Genomic DNA, 13,335 nt, shown 5'->3' with positions numbered 1-13,335 from the left:
ATCCCGGCCTCAGGACCCCAGAGCGGGTCAGGGGGCGGGGCCAGCCAGGCCCGCCCTGCGGGGGCGGTGCTGCCCTGCCAGCCGCGCGGTGCTGGACCAGTTGGGAGCGCAAATGTGTGCCGTCACGTCACTCCGTGTGCGAGCCGCGATAGGGGAGGTGCTCACGTGTGTGGTGTACACGTGCAAGTGTACGATAGTCATATAAAACTGATATATGTACGTGTATTTGTGTGTGTATAGATGTGTGTGTGTATGTGTATATATATATTTATATATAGTGTTTATATATGTGTGTATAGATATATATGTGTGCGTGTGTGTATATATGTATGTACACAGATAGTGTATACGTGCGTGTGTGTAGATACGTTGTGAGTGTGTGTAGATAAAAGCAATAGGGGCTTGTGGACTGAGGTGATATAATTTGTTAGCCCAATAAGATTTTTAAAAATAATAATAATTTTTTCATCACAAGCTTTCGGGCACAAACACCCTTCATTGGGCATCAAAGAAAAGATTGTAAAAGTTCTCCTGGATAGAAATGAGAGTTCATATTTCATAGGATTTCACAAATAAGTTCTTTGGCCAAAATCTTGTTGGTCTGATAAAAAAGATCACCTCTGTCCGTGAGCCCTGATTCCTGTAACCTGATATAGCTACAACCTGGATTCCTGATATATAGATAAAAATATCCAAAATGTACAACCTGGATACCTGGGAGAATGTACAATAATTTTTAGAGGCAGCTCACTGATGCAACACACACAAAACCCAAGTCACTTGGGGAATCTTAACAGACTTCTGGGTTCGCTGTGAGCAGTTTCTTATGACCACTTGGCTCAACGTAAAGAAACGCTGCAATTTTGATGACCCAGTTCTCACTCACTGGGGAGTGAAAGTGAGCAATATAAAGTAAATAAGAAGAAGACTTGTTTGCAGACTTGTTTGCATATTTTTTCAGTGGACAATAGTTTTTCAGCAAATGTGACCATTCTGAGCTTCCAATATGATTCATAGTTTATAACACCAGAAGGGACCTTGGAAGGTCATCGGGTCCAGCCCCCTGCACCAAGCAGGAAAGATAACTGGGGGTCAGGTGACCCCAGCAAGATGACTGTCTAGTCTCATCTAAATTTGAAGTTATTGTACTGGAAGATCAGAATGGTCATATTTGCTAAAAGCTATCGTTTTTCAGCAAAGACGTGGCAACACTGCTTGGGTGGGATGGGCTCCACCTTTCCCCTAAAGGTAAGTGTGTGTTCTCTTCTAGGTTGGCGGCTTTAAACTAGGCTTGTCAGGGGAAGGGGAAGACAAGGGAGGAGGAAGACTTGGACCTCTAAACCAGGCAGCACTCACAAGTACACCCCAGCCTAGACCAACGAGGCGAACATATACACAGGTAAGCAACAGGGGCCAGGGCAATGCTGTGGTTAGGGGACCAGTGCACACATCCATAGGAGGCCTCAAATGCCTCTACACAAATGCTCATAGTATGGGAAACAAGCAGGAAGAACTTCCCCTCCTGCTAGCTGACACCAACCCAGACACAGTGGGGCTCACTGAAACGTGGGACCCAATGCATGACTGGGCGGTGAATATCAAGGACTATAGGCTGTACAGGAGGGACAGGACGGGGGAAAGGCTGGGGGGTGGCGCTGTACATTAAGGAGGAATACACATCCTCATCAGGTAGCACAGAGTCCGAGGAGGGGCACACGGAAGTGCTCTGGGTTAGAATACAAGGTAGTTGAGGGGAAAGAGACTTAGCAGTCGGGTCTACTACTGACCACCCAACCACAGGGAAGAGCTAGACCAGGAATTCTTCCGTCAGCTCACGTAGGTAGTTAGGTCAAAGAACACGGTCATCATGGGTGACCTGAACTTTCCAGACATCTGCTGGGAAGAGCAGAGGGTCCAGAGGAGGGCCACTCGCATGATCAGGGGGCAGCAAGACAGGCCCTATGAAGAGAGGCTATGGGACCTGAACCTGTTCAGCCTCCACAAGAGAAGGCTGAGGGGGATCTAGTGGCCTGTTACAAACTAGCCAGAGGGAACCAGCAGATACTGGGGAAGTCCCTGTTCCCCCGAGCAGTACCAGAAGTGACTAGAAATAATGGTCACAAGCTGGCAGAGGGTAAATTCAGATTAGGCATCAGGAGGCACTACTTCACTGTGAGGGCAGCTAGGATCTGGAACCAACTTGCAAGCGAAGTGGTGCTGGCTCCTACCCTGGGGGTCTTTAAGACAAGGCTAGACAATCACCTTGCTGGGGTTGTTTAACCCCAGTACTCTTTCCTGCCATGGCAGGGGGTTGGACTTGATGATCAGGAAGAAACGCCAGGTCCTCGTCATCAGAGACTCCATCCTACAATAACTGGAAAGTCCCATCTGCCCGCCTGACCCCATGGTGCAAGAGGTCTGCTTCATGCCTGGGGCTTGGGTTAGGGACATCACGGAGAGGATCCCGGCCTACATCCGACCTGCAGACCAGTACCCCCTGGTTGTCATCCACGTGGGAACGAATGATGTGGCCAGGGGCAACCCTGACCGCACTATGAAGGAATTCGAGGCTCTGGGGGACAAGCTTAAGGAGATGGGCGTGCAGGTGGAATTCTCCTCTCTTTTTCTGGTGAGTAGGCGGAGACAGCGACACGAGGCCTGCATTGGCAAGGTCAACCAGCGCTTACACAGTTGGTGCTGCCAGGCAGGCCTTGGGTTCCTAGATAATGACCCATGTTTTCAGGTGGGGGACTTGCTGGGGTGGGATGGGCTTCACCTCTCTCCTAAAGGCAAGCGTGTCTTCTCTTCCAGGTTGGCTGATCTTGTACGGCAAGCTTTAAACTAGCCTCGCCAGGGAGGGGGCTGCAGGAAGATGAGGAGACACCACCCGAGCAAGACAGGTGACGAATGCAAGGAGTGCCCAGGTAAGAAACAGGGTTCTAGACAGTCTCCCAAATTGGGGGGGGTGGCACATGCAGCTAGGCAAGACCTTAAATGCCTATATACCAATGCTCATAGCATGGGGAACAAACATGCCCTCAGGAGGAACTTGCCCTCAGAATAGCCGGCTCAGACCCAGACATAATAGGGCTTACAGAAATGTGGTGGGATTCATCCCACAACTGGGCAGTTAGCATTAGGGTCTATAGGCTTTACAGGCAGGATAGAGAAGGAAGGAAAGGTGGGGGTGTGGCGCTCTATGTCAAGGAGCACTACACATCCTCTGCCAGCAGAATGAGGTCAGAGGAGGGGAAAGCTGAAGTGCTCTGGGTCAAGATACAAGGAGGCCGTGGGGAAAGGGATCTAACAGTGGGGGTCTACTACAGACCCCCAACCAAGGGGAGGAGCCGGACTGGGAATTTTCGGGCCAGCTTGCAGAGGCACTTAAGGCAAGGGATGTAGTTGTCATGGGTGATTTAAACTACCTGGACATATGTTGGGAGGAACAGTCAGCCAGGTCGGACCGTTTCAGGAGGTTTCTGGCCGAGATACAGGACCTCCACTTAATTCAGGAGGTGCACAGTCCCACCAGAGGAAATGGCCTGTTGGACCTGGTCCTGGCCACAAGCAACGACCTGGTAAGGGGCCTCCAGGTTCTTGACCACCTGGTGATAGCGGTCATTGCTTGCTGGAATTCCCCATCCAGCGCAGGGTGTCAAGGGCCTGCAGCAAGGCGGTAGCCCTAGACTTCAAGAGGGCCAACTTCAACAAGTTGAGGAGATTAGTGGGAGAAGCGCTGGGGTTCTCAAGAGCAGGGGAACTCATTGCCCAAGATGAGTGGTCTTAAGGAGACGATATTCTGGGCCCAAGGGGTGACCTCCCAACAAGAGGCAAGGTGGGCAAGAGTGCCTGAAAGCCCCCCTGGCTCACCAAGGACGTCCGGGAATGCCTGATTGCCAAAAAGGCGGCGTACAACCAGTTGAAGGAGGGTGCTGTCTCCAAAGAGGAGTATACCTCCTCTGCTCGGTTCTGTAGGGGGGCTGTCAGGAAAGCTAAGGCGGACATAGAGCTAGGACTAGTGTCCAAGATCAAATATAATAAAAAGTCCTTTTTCAAATACATAGGGAGGATAAAGAAAGCACCGGGAAATATGGGGCAAGATTCTCTGGGCAATCTAGTGGTTGCGCCAGAGGAAAAAGCAGACCTCTTTAACCAATTCTTCACTGCTGTTTTCTTGTGCAGGGACCAGGACTTCCCGACTGTGATGCAAGACAGACTCGAGGAGAATGCCTCCAGACCTCAGGTTGAGGAGGACCGGGTTAGAGAGCTTCTGGAGGAGCTGGATGTGTTCAAATCAGCAGGTCCAGATGCTCTCCACCCCAGGGTATTGAGGGAGCTAGCAGGGGTTATTGCAGGGCCCTTGGCATGGGTTTACAAGTGCTTGTGGTGCTTGGGCCAGGTGCCAGAAGATTGGAAGATAGCCAACGTGGTCCTCATCTTTAAAAAAGGGAGGAGGGAGGATCCGGGCAACTATAGGCCTGTCAGTCTTACCTCAATCCTAGGGAAACTCTTTGAGAAGAACATCAAGGAGCACATCTGTGATGGGTGGGCTTCAGGGATGGTGCTCAAGGGCAACCAGCACGGTTTCATTAGGGGCAGGTCATGTCAGACCAACCTGATTGCCTTTTATGATCAGGTCACAAAAGCCTTGGATGCAGGTGTCGCCGTGGACATAGTCTTTCTGGACTTCAGCAAGGCCTTTGACACCGTCTCCCACCCCACCCTCATTAAAAACCTAGGCGACTGTGGCATTGATGCCTACATGGTCAGATGGATTGCAGATTGGCTGAAGGGTTGCACTCAGAGGGTGATGGTGTACAGGGCATAGTCAACCTGGGGAGAAGTGGGCAGCAGAGTCCCCCAGGGCTCGGTCCTTGGGCCCGTGCTGTTCAATTTCTTTAGCAGTGATTTGGACGACGGGGTGAAAAGCAACCTGTTTAAATTTGCTGATGATACCAAAATTTGGGGTGAGGTGAGCACACTAATAGGGAGGGAAAGACTGCAGCAAGACCTGGATAGGTTACAGGAGTGGGCTAACAAAAACAGGTTGTGTTTCAATACTGAAAAGTGCAGGGCGCTGCACTTGGGCAGTAGTAACCAGCAGCACACTTATAAGATGGGAAACTCCCTTCGTGATAGCACGGAGGCAGAAAGGAATCTAGGAGTCATTATTGACTCCAAGATGAACATGGGTCGACAATGCGAGGTCACGGTTGGCAGGGCTAACCGGACCCTGTCGTGCATCCACAGATGCATCTCAAGCAGGGCCAAGGAGGTCATCCTCCCCCTCTATACAACACTGGTCAGGCCGCAGCTGGAGTACTGCGTCCAGTTCTGTGCGCCCCACTTCAGGAGGGATGTGGACAACTTGGAGAGGGTCCAGAGGAGGCCACCTGCATGTTCTGGGGACAAGAGGGCAGACCCTACAATGAGAGACTGCGGGCCCTGAACCTGTTCAGCCTTCACAAGAAAAGGCTGAGGGGGGACCTGGTGACCGTCTATTAACTCACTAGGGGGGACCAGAAGGGTTTGGGAGAGACCTTGTTTCCTCTAGCGCCCCCCACATAACAAGGAATAACGGCCACAAGTTGTTGGAGAGGAGGTTTAGATTAGACTTCCACAAGAACTACTTCACAGGGCAGCTAGGATCTAGAACCAACTTCCAAGGGAAGTGGTGCTGGCTCCTACCCTGGGGGTCTTTAAGAGGAGGCTTGATGCCTACCTGGCTGGAGTCACCTGAGCCCAGGTTTTCTCCTGCTCAGGCAGGGGGTCGGACTTGAAGATCTACAGGGTCCCTTCCGACCCGACTTCTATGATTCTATGATCTGCTCGGGTCCCTTCCGACCCTACTAACTAAAAAAAAAAGCACTGAGGCCCAAGGGGAGGGCAGAAGGAAGGGAGGGACTTGCTGCCCCCTTTAGTGTCCCTGGGTTCAGAGGCTTGCTTTACTGTCAAATGACAGACACAACATACGCAGGAAGTAAGTTTTGTGTGTGCAGCCCACGTAACACATTGAGAGCTGCAAGTGGCCCACTATGGCACACAGGTTGAGGAGCACTGGTCTACTGCATCGAAGAGTCCATCATTGTCAAATGAAATTACATCATAGGTCTTTCTTTGTGCCAGATCCACAGAGGGTATAAAATATTACAGTCCCTCTTGCCCTGTAACAACAGATCTGTGGCTCTATCTCAAGCAGCATTAGCACATGTTTTTAGTTCTGCAATCCTCAGTTCAGTTCCTCGTGTCTTGGCCCAGGGGTGGCCATCACATGCACTTCATTTGTAGTCTGAATTTATTTAATTTCAACTACCAGCCATTGGATCTTGTTATACCTTTGTCTACCGAACTGAATAATTCATTATCACATTTCTGTTGCCTGTATGGTATTTATAGACTTATGATTTATAGATCTATGCTGGTATTGAGTCACCCCCTAAAAGTTTTCTGTTGTTAAACTGTACACATTATTATGCTTCTTGAATCTTTCATTTTGGGCCCCTCTACCTGGGCAAATAAAGACGCAATAGGATCTAATGCCTGATCCATGCAATCACACCTGTGGGATCTAATGCACGATCCATGCAATCACACTTCCCGTCATGCCACGTGTTTGTGGCAAGAGGTGCGACTAAGTGGATCATGTGTTCGATCCAATTGCACCTTATTGCTGGTGCCGGGGCAGCCCAGTCCCAGGCTCTGCCTGCACCAGCAAAAAGCATGCTCCTCTAGCTTGAGACCTGGGTCAGGTCACAAGACAGTATGTTTTGGTGAGAGGCACACCATGCACTCCCATAGCTGGGACTCCCATCAGCTGACCTGGGTTCCCAGCCACAGGGGTGCCCCAGAGGTCCACATGGCAGGGAGACTGCAGTTGCTGTGATCTCCCAACCGTGAGGGTGCGGGGGGTACCCTGTGGCTGGGAGATTGCAGGAGCTACAGTTTCCCAGCTATAGAGGTGTGTGCCCCCCTCTGTGGCACGGGGCCCTGTCAGCTGGGAACTCCCAGGCTCATGGGTGCACATGGCCCTCCCCGCTGGGAACTCTGATCAGCTGGTGGGGCTCCCAGCCACAGGGGCCCCTGTCCACACTTCAGTTAATGGCAGGATAGGAAAGTGCTACAAAGTTATTGCACATATTTTGTGGAATAACTTTGTATTTTATTCCTCTTTTTATCATGCCATTAATTTATTGAACGTGTGGCTGAGTGACTGCTTAAGATGTGATTAACTGTTTAATTGTGCCTTAAGTATAACCTGTGCATGGGGCCTGTGAGGCATATTTTCCAGCCCTCTGATTATTCCAGTGGATGTCTTCTGAATCCTCCCAATTTATCAACATCCTTTTTGAACTGTGGACTCCAGGACCGGGCATATAAATAACTATGGTAATTTCAACTCCATCAAAAGCAGAGGGAAGTATGCATTTGTGGTTAGGCAGTGTTGTGTTTGACAATGAAAACAGATAAATTAAACAGGATCAACACGTTGTATTTTTGGAAGCTGGTAAACTTTGGCAACAAAGATGAACAATGGGAAATGACCATTGTCAAAATGGCTTACTTTCATCCCTCTTATTATTTTAACAAACTGTTTCACTGTGAATTTTGGCCAAATACTGCTTTCACTTATCAGGAGATAAAACTGAACTTCTTTTTTTTTTTTTTTGGGGGGGTGGTGTTTACTATAGTATTATACCCCAGTGTTACATACTGTAGCATCAGAATCTGGTACTAAGAGCACAGACCATGTGTTCTGGTATTATGCGGTATAGGCTATTTGGATCTGTTTCCTTCACTTTATTTTTAAAGAGAAACATCACACACAAAGGTTGAATTACGGGACTCCCATGATAAAAAGGTGTTAATCCTTTTGGCAGCAATAATATTTTAAAAGTACAAATGACTTTTAATTTAAAGTTAAAGTTAATCTGAGGAATAATGAGATGTCCTACTATACTCAATTTAAATGTAGTCTGCTCTCCATTTAAAGGTAATCTGAGGAAAAGTGGATTTTAATAAGGGAGTATTTAGGGAAGAACATAAAATAGACTCAGTAGAATTCCCATTAACTTTGGTGGTAAAGGAACAGATTTACAGAACCAAAATAATTCGAATTCAAGATTAAATGCAAAACTTCATCAATGGCAGAGATTTTATCTATTTCTACAGTTTTTTTGATTACATTTGCAGCCTTCCCTTTCCCAAAATATTTGGAGACTCAACCCTCCTCCCACTAAGTTATAAATCTGTAGCCAGATCAGGTGATCAGTACGTTAAAAGTGGATGTAGAGAGACAGTGTGCCATCAAGGTTATTTTCTTTCCTTTACCATTAAGGAGTATTCCTGCCTGCCTGGTTTACCACTGCAGAGGAATGCTGAGTCCCCAGAACTGTACAGGTTGGAAATCTGATTTTGTGGGTTTTTTAATTACATTTTATCATCAACCTAAATGAGGTGGGTAGTGAGTGATGGCTTGCCAAGAAGAAAGGACTTGTTCCAGAGTGCATTGAAAAGTCTCCTTTTGACTCCAATAGCTCTAGATTAGACCCTAAAAGCGATGGGGAAGAAAATGAGTGCAGACTGGGACTTACACAACTGAATCCTACTGAAAGGCTGAGAGAAGAGAATACTGATTCTTTTCCCCACTTCGATTCCCTGTATGATTCCAACAGGACAGTTATTTAATGCAATAGTCATTAAACAATAAAATATCTTTATTTTATTTATAAGATATCACTATCTGTGACATTTCCTATCTGGGTTCAGCATTTGCCATACTTTAACATTTATTTTTTCCTAGATCAGGACTGGAATTTGAATGAAGAGTATCTGTAGTTGATCGGAGACAGCATGCTGTATTTCAGGATGTAGACTTACACTTAGAGGTAGGTGTGCATTCTAACAAAAATGAAAACAAAAAAGAACCAGATAAAGAGTAAGGAACCAAATTCAGGCAGGCACTGCCTGCAGAGATCTCATGGCAAGGTGTCAGTGGGAGTTTTCTCTGGTCCCCACACAACCTTTGGTGAGACTACTACCGAAAGGCATAAAGCTAGCTAAAATCTGTAGGCCCTGCTTGTCCATTTCCCTGTACTGTATGTAGATATTTGAATCTGTACTAAAGGAGGGCAGAGTAGATGGAAAAACTCGACCAGCAGCACAATTTGTTGAAGAAGGGTTGCATTTGCTCCAGGAGATGGCACTGTGTTGCCTTTGGGTTTAGACTGAACAGACTCCAGGGATACATGTAGGTATAAAGCCAATAAGCAGCCGAGTTTCTTTGCTGTCTCTTGTTGTGACATACGTTTATCGTTTTAGGACTAAATTTATTTTCATCATGCAAAAATCTTGTATTGTTCCATGTCTTACTGTAAATGACTTACGTGCTGAGTTGCAAGCTTGTTGTCTTACTACTTAGCACTTTATACAGCCCCATATATTTTCAGATTACTCTTGCTACGCTCCTCTGAGTTATGTAAACATTGTATTTCCCATTTTACAGCTCTACAGACATCTGACTTACCTGAAGCTACATAGCCATTCAATTTTAGAGGGAGTTAGAGTGCAAGTTACCTGTGCGTGTTATCAGTTGATGAGCTCTGCGCCATTCAGCTGCCCTGAACATTTCATTAAGAAAATAAAGGATATTACACAGACTCCATCTACTGAAGGCAGCTTCCCAGATAGTAAAAAAAGCTGCATTTGTTAAAACAGGGATTACGTTTCATTGCTGAAATATTATTGAGGCACACGTTTTCACTGACGTTTCTAGGTGGCTGTTTAAAATTAGGTGACTGATATAAGAAGCAGGTTTAGCCATGTTGCAGTTTGCGGGTGATAATGACTGACCAAAAGGGAAATATGGGTGAGGCCACTACATCCTGTGCTTGTACCTCCTCTGTACTTCTTATGCACTTCACAAAATCCATCTTGTGGTTTCCTTTCTAACACAGAGCTGCAAACAGGTCTTTTTGTAAGTCATCCAGACAGTTTCCTTCCAGTATAACAACCACCCTAATAGTATATTTGCTACATTTTGTGAAGTCATATTTTTAAATATGACAAGCAAAGGTGGTTTCCTTCACTTCCCTTGGGAGATCATCTGACAACTTCATTCCCCTTCTGTTCAGAATTCTCTCCAGATTGATCTGCATCGCCTCGCGTTTCTTAGTTACCCTTCCTATACGTTTCTGCAGTCAGATTCAGTCAGCGATGCCTTCAGAGTTCCTGGCTGCCATTCTGCATTCCCTTGAAGGCTGCCTTCCTCTTGCTTGCTGGCTGCTGGCACTCTCGGAGGGACATGCTGTTTTGTTTAAATCCTCCACATTCTTTGCTGTGCCATTTCCCCATTGGCCGGATGGAGCCATCCTTCCTGCTGTGACTGCTGATGTCAGAAATACACTCACACCCAAGCTGAGGCTGCTGCTGCAGAGGCTTCTCAGCACGACTAGCTCCAACTCACGCACACAGCTCTGGTGGGGGAAACCCAAGCCTCTAGAAGGATCAAAGGTCGGTGTCGGGGAGACCCCCACAGCAGACTGCCCCCCTCACTGCAGAAGCAGTGCATGCATAAGAGCAGCTGTACTACAGTGAGGAGGAGGAAGCTTTGTTTACCAGCCTGGGAAGGAAACGTTATAAAGCCTTTGTCTTGGAAATAAGCATCTCATCTTTGCTGCTACCACTGCTCCAATGTGCTGCTGGTGGCGGCGAAATTAGCATTTGGGGCTGTGTTTTTTTCTTTCCCCTTTTGGCTATTCCGGCGTGTCTTGATAAAGCTGCAAAGGGATTGTCATTTTAATCTATTTTCAACGGACGTCTGACTATAACGATAGCATTTGATGTTTGAGACTTCTTTGTCTGTATGTATGTGTGCAAAATTCACATGATCTCAGTTTAAGGGAGGAAGAACTGGAAGAAAGGAGCAGTTGTATTGGTTTTTCTTCTTGGTGGGTCAGCCTTTCTGGATGGTAGAAGTTGGTGTCTTTTGAGCACACTGTCAAGCACGTATACAACAAGGGGTTTGATTAGTTTTTCCTGTGATTTGTTTTTGCCGTGATCACAGTGCAGAAATAACTACTTTTTTCCTGATTTGCTGGTTTGCAATAAGGCAGTGGGAATATGCTCTTGAAGGAGTACCGGATCTGCATGCCTTTGACAGTTGAAGAGGTAAGCACATTCAGTCATAATAATTAGTGCATTACTTGACCTGTCTTTTCTTCCTGAATGATAGTTCAAGCTGAAGTTAGTACTTTCTGTTGTGTTTATTTTACTAAGTCATTTTTCTTTAGGCAGTGATCTTTTTCTTACTGTGATTGGTTGGAAAAGCATATTTTCATTGCAAAATAAGGAAATCCTACCTAAGAGAAAGTAATTGTAGCAAAATCACAGTGATCAAGGTATTAGTTGCAATCAGATTAAAAAATAAGAACACACACATTTGAAAATGTTCATTTGTGCTGAGATCTAGATTATGACGAAGCATTTGCCCAACATACCAAACTTCTAAATATTTCCTTTTGGATTTAAAGTTATCCTCTGCCTCAATAAAAAATAAATACTTTCAGCTTCAAGATTCTGGTGTAAATACTCATAATGTTGTTAATTTTGTTTTGCAATTAAAGTAGTATTTTTATGTCAGACTACTTTCTATCAAATCATATTTTAAACTCTATTGGTTAGGGATATTGCCTTTTTATGTATCTGCAAAGTATTGTGCATGTGTATGGCAATATATAAAATTATACTTCCAGTATTTTCAGACAGGTATATCATGATCATGTGTTTGCTAGTGTAATAGATATGCAGATAGCTAAAGGCCAAGACATATATATACATACATATATATATATATACACACACACACACACACACATACACACATTTATATTTGTGTGTGTGTGTATGTATGTAAGGAAGTTGGTGTTCTTTTTCGCAGTGCTACACACAAATAAAAATAATGTATGCTGCTGTATTAGTATTTTACATTGCTGAAATGGACATTAAAGGGGAAAAGAGGTGCTGTTTTGAAATTATGATGAATTCTAATAATTTCTGAATAGCCTTCTTCTCATGCATCACATTTTTTTTGCAGTCATACTCAGGAAAGTTTCCTTTTTCTACTTGTGCTCTGACAATGTGAAAGATCGCTTGGTTTCTGCGACCTTTCTGGACCACAGGAGGGCGCTTTGGATACATTTCTTGCAAGATTTTTTTGTTTTTCCCCAAACATTCTTTTCTTGGTGCAGATATGCCTACAAAGACAGTGGAAGTATCAGTACTGTAGGGATTTTATTGAAGTTATTTTACATCAGACAGTTTAAATTTAGCGCTTTAGGGTGTATATTTTGGGGAATCTGCTATATGGTGTATAATGTTTGTGTTTTTGGTAACTTTACAATAGAAATCCCTGGGAGTAACATATTTGTACCTGCTTCTGTATTTCTGACACATTGCAAACTCTCAAAACAGTCAGTGAGACTTTGGGATATTTTGAGAATGCAGGATTTTGCCCTTTTAGAAATAAACCTTCTGCATCTGAATATAGTAAGCGTCTTGCATATGAGTACAACATACTTTAAACATTGAATGCTATAATATAAAACATGACCATAGAAGGCATTAAAAACAATTTCCACAACAGTATTTGTTTAAATAGTTATTTTCAGATTATAAAATTATAGTTAGCATTTTTTTCCAACACGTAGAGCAGTGATTCACAGTCAGAGTGCTATAGCACCATGATGTGCTACAAAATCCTGTTAAGTGTGCTACACAGTACTGTGGAGTATTAGAACTGCTAGGTGTGCAAACCTCTACACATGTGTCACAAGATAGACCCAGAGATTTCAAACAGGAATCCATAGGGTCCAAAATATATTGATGTGTTGGGTTTTTTCTGGGTCCTTTACAACAGAAGAATTGCTCTATTGTTTTTCCATAGTCAAAAAACAAGTGAAAGCTAAAAGCTGGCATTTTCTGAGGAGTGTTTTGAGTCTAATAAAGTTAAGAACTACTGATACAGAGGTCTGGCATTCTCACTGTTGTCTCATTAAACACATATTTATATATGGTCCCTGTCTACACTTGGCTATGAATATAGGTCTATGTAACTGGCATATTAATGTAACAGTATTTATAAGTGGTAAATTTTGGAATTGTTTGGTTTTGTCCTAAAGTTTCAATCCTGAATTCACTGGCTAAACTGGCTTCAGTGGGAGCTGAATCAGGCCCCAAAATGGCAGATGGATATGCTCCTGAGTAAAGAGATGTGTTATGTGTCACTTAGATTTTTGAGGTTTTTTCCCCGGATACAAAAATGTAATTTTGGACTGAACA

At 45.0% G+C, this 13,335-nt stretch overlaps 1 protein-coding gene across 1 annotated transcript in view; it reads left to right on the top strand.

Moving 5' to 3' along the window:
• The first annotated feature begins 60 nt into the window (after window positions 1-60).
• The window catches only part of PITPNC1 (phosphatidylinositol transfer protein cytoplasmic 1), a 180,699-nt gene continuing 167,424 nt past the window's right edge, over window positions 61-13,335 (top strand). The window contains exons 1-5 of the mRNA XM_090059483.1: window positions 61-216; window positions 1,271-1,399; window positions 2,308-2,629; window positions 2,812-2,924; window positions 4,183-11,166. Coding sequence (XP_089915609.1) covers window positions 11,119-11,166 — 48 coding nt within the window. The 5' untranslated portion in view covers window positions 61-216; window positions 1,271-1,399; window positions 2,308-2,629; window positions 2,812-2,924; window positions 4,183-11,118. The remainder of the gene's footprint in view (window positions 217-1,270; window positions 1,400-2,307; window positions 2,630-2,811; window positions 2,925-4,182; window positions 11,167-13,335) is intronic.

Source organism: Crocodylus siamensis, chromosome 8 (genome assembly GCF_052110815.1).
Source record: "Crocodylus siamensis isolate JL-2025a chromosome 8, ASM5211081v1, whole genome shotgun sequence".
In the NCBI taxonomy this organism is placed as follows: Eukaryota; Metazoa; Chordata; order Crocodylia; family Crocodylidae; genus Crocodylus; species Crocodylus siamensis.
The sequence above is the reverse complement of the archived record's forward strand: the minus strand, read 5'-3'. Positions and strand labels throughout refer to the sequence as shown.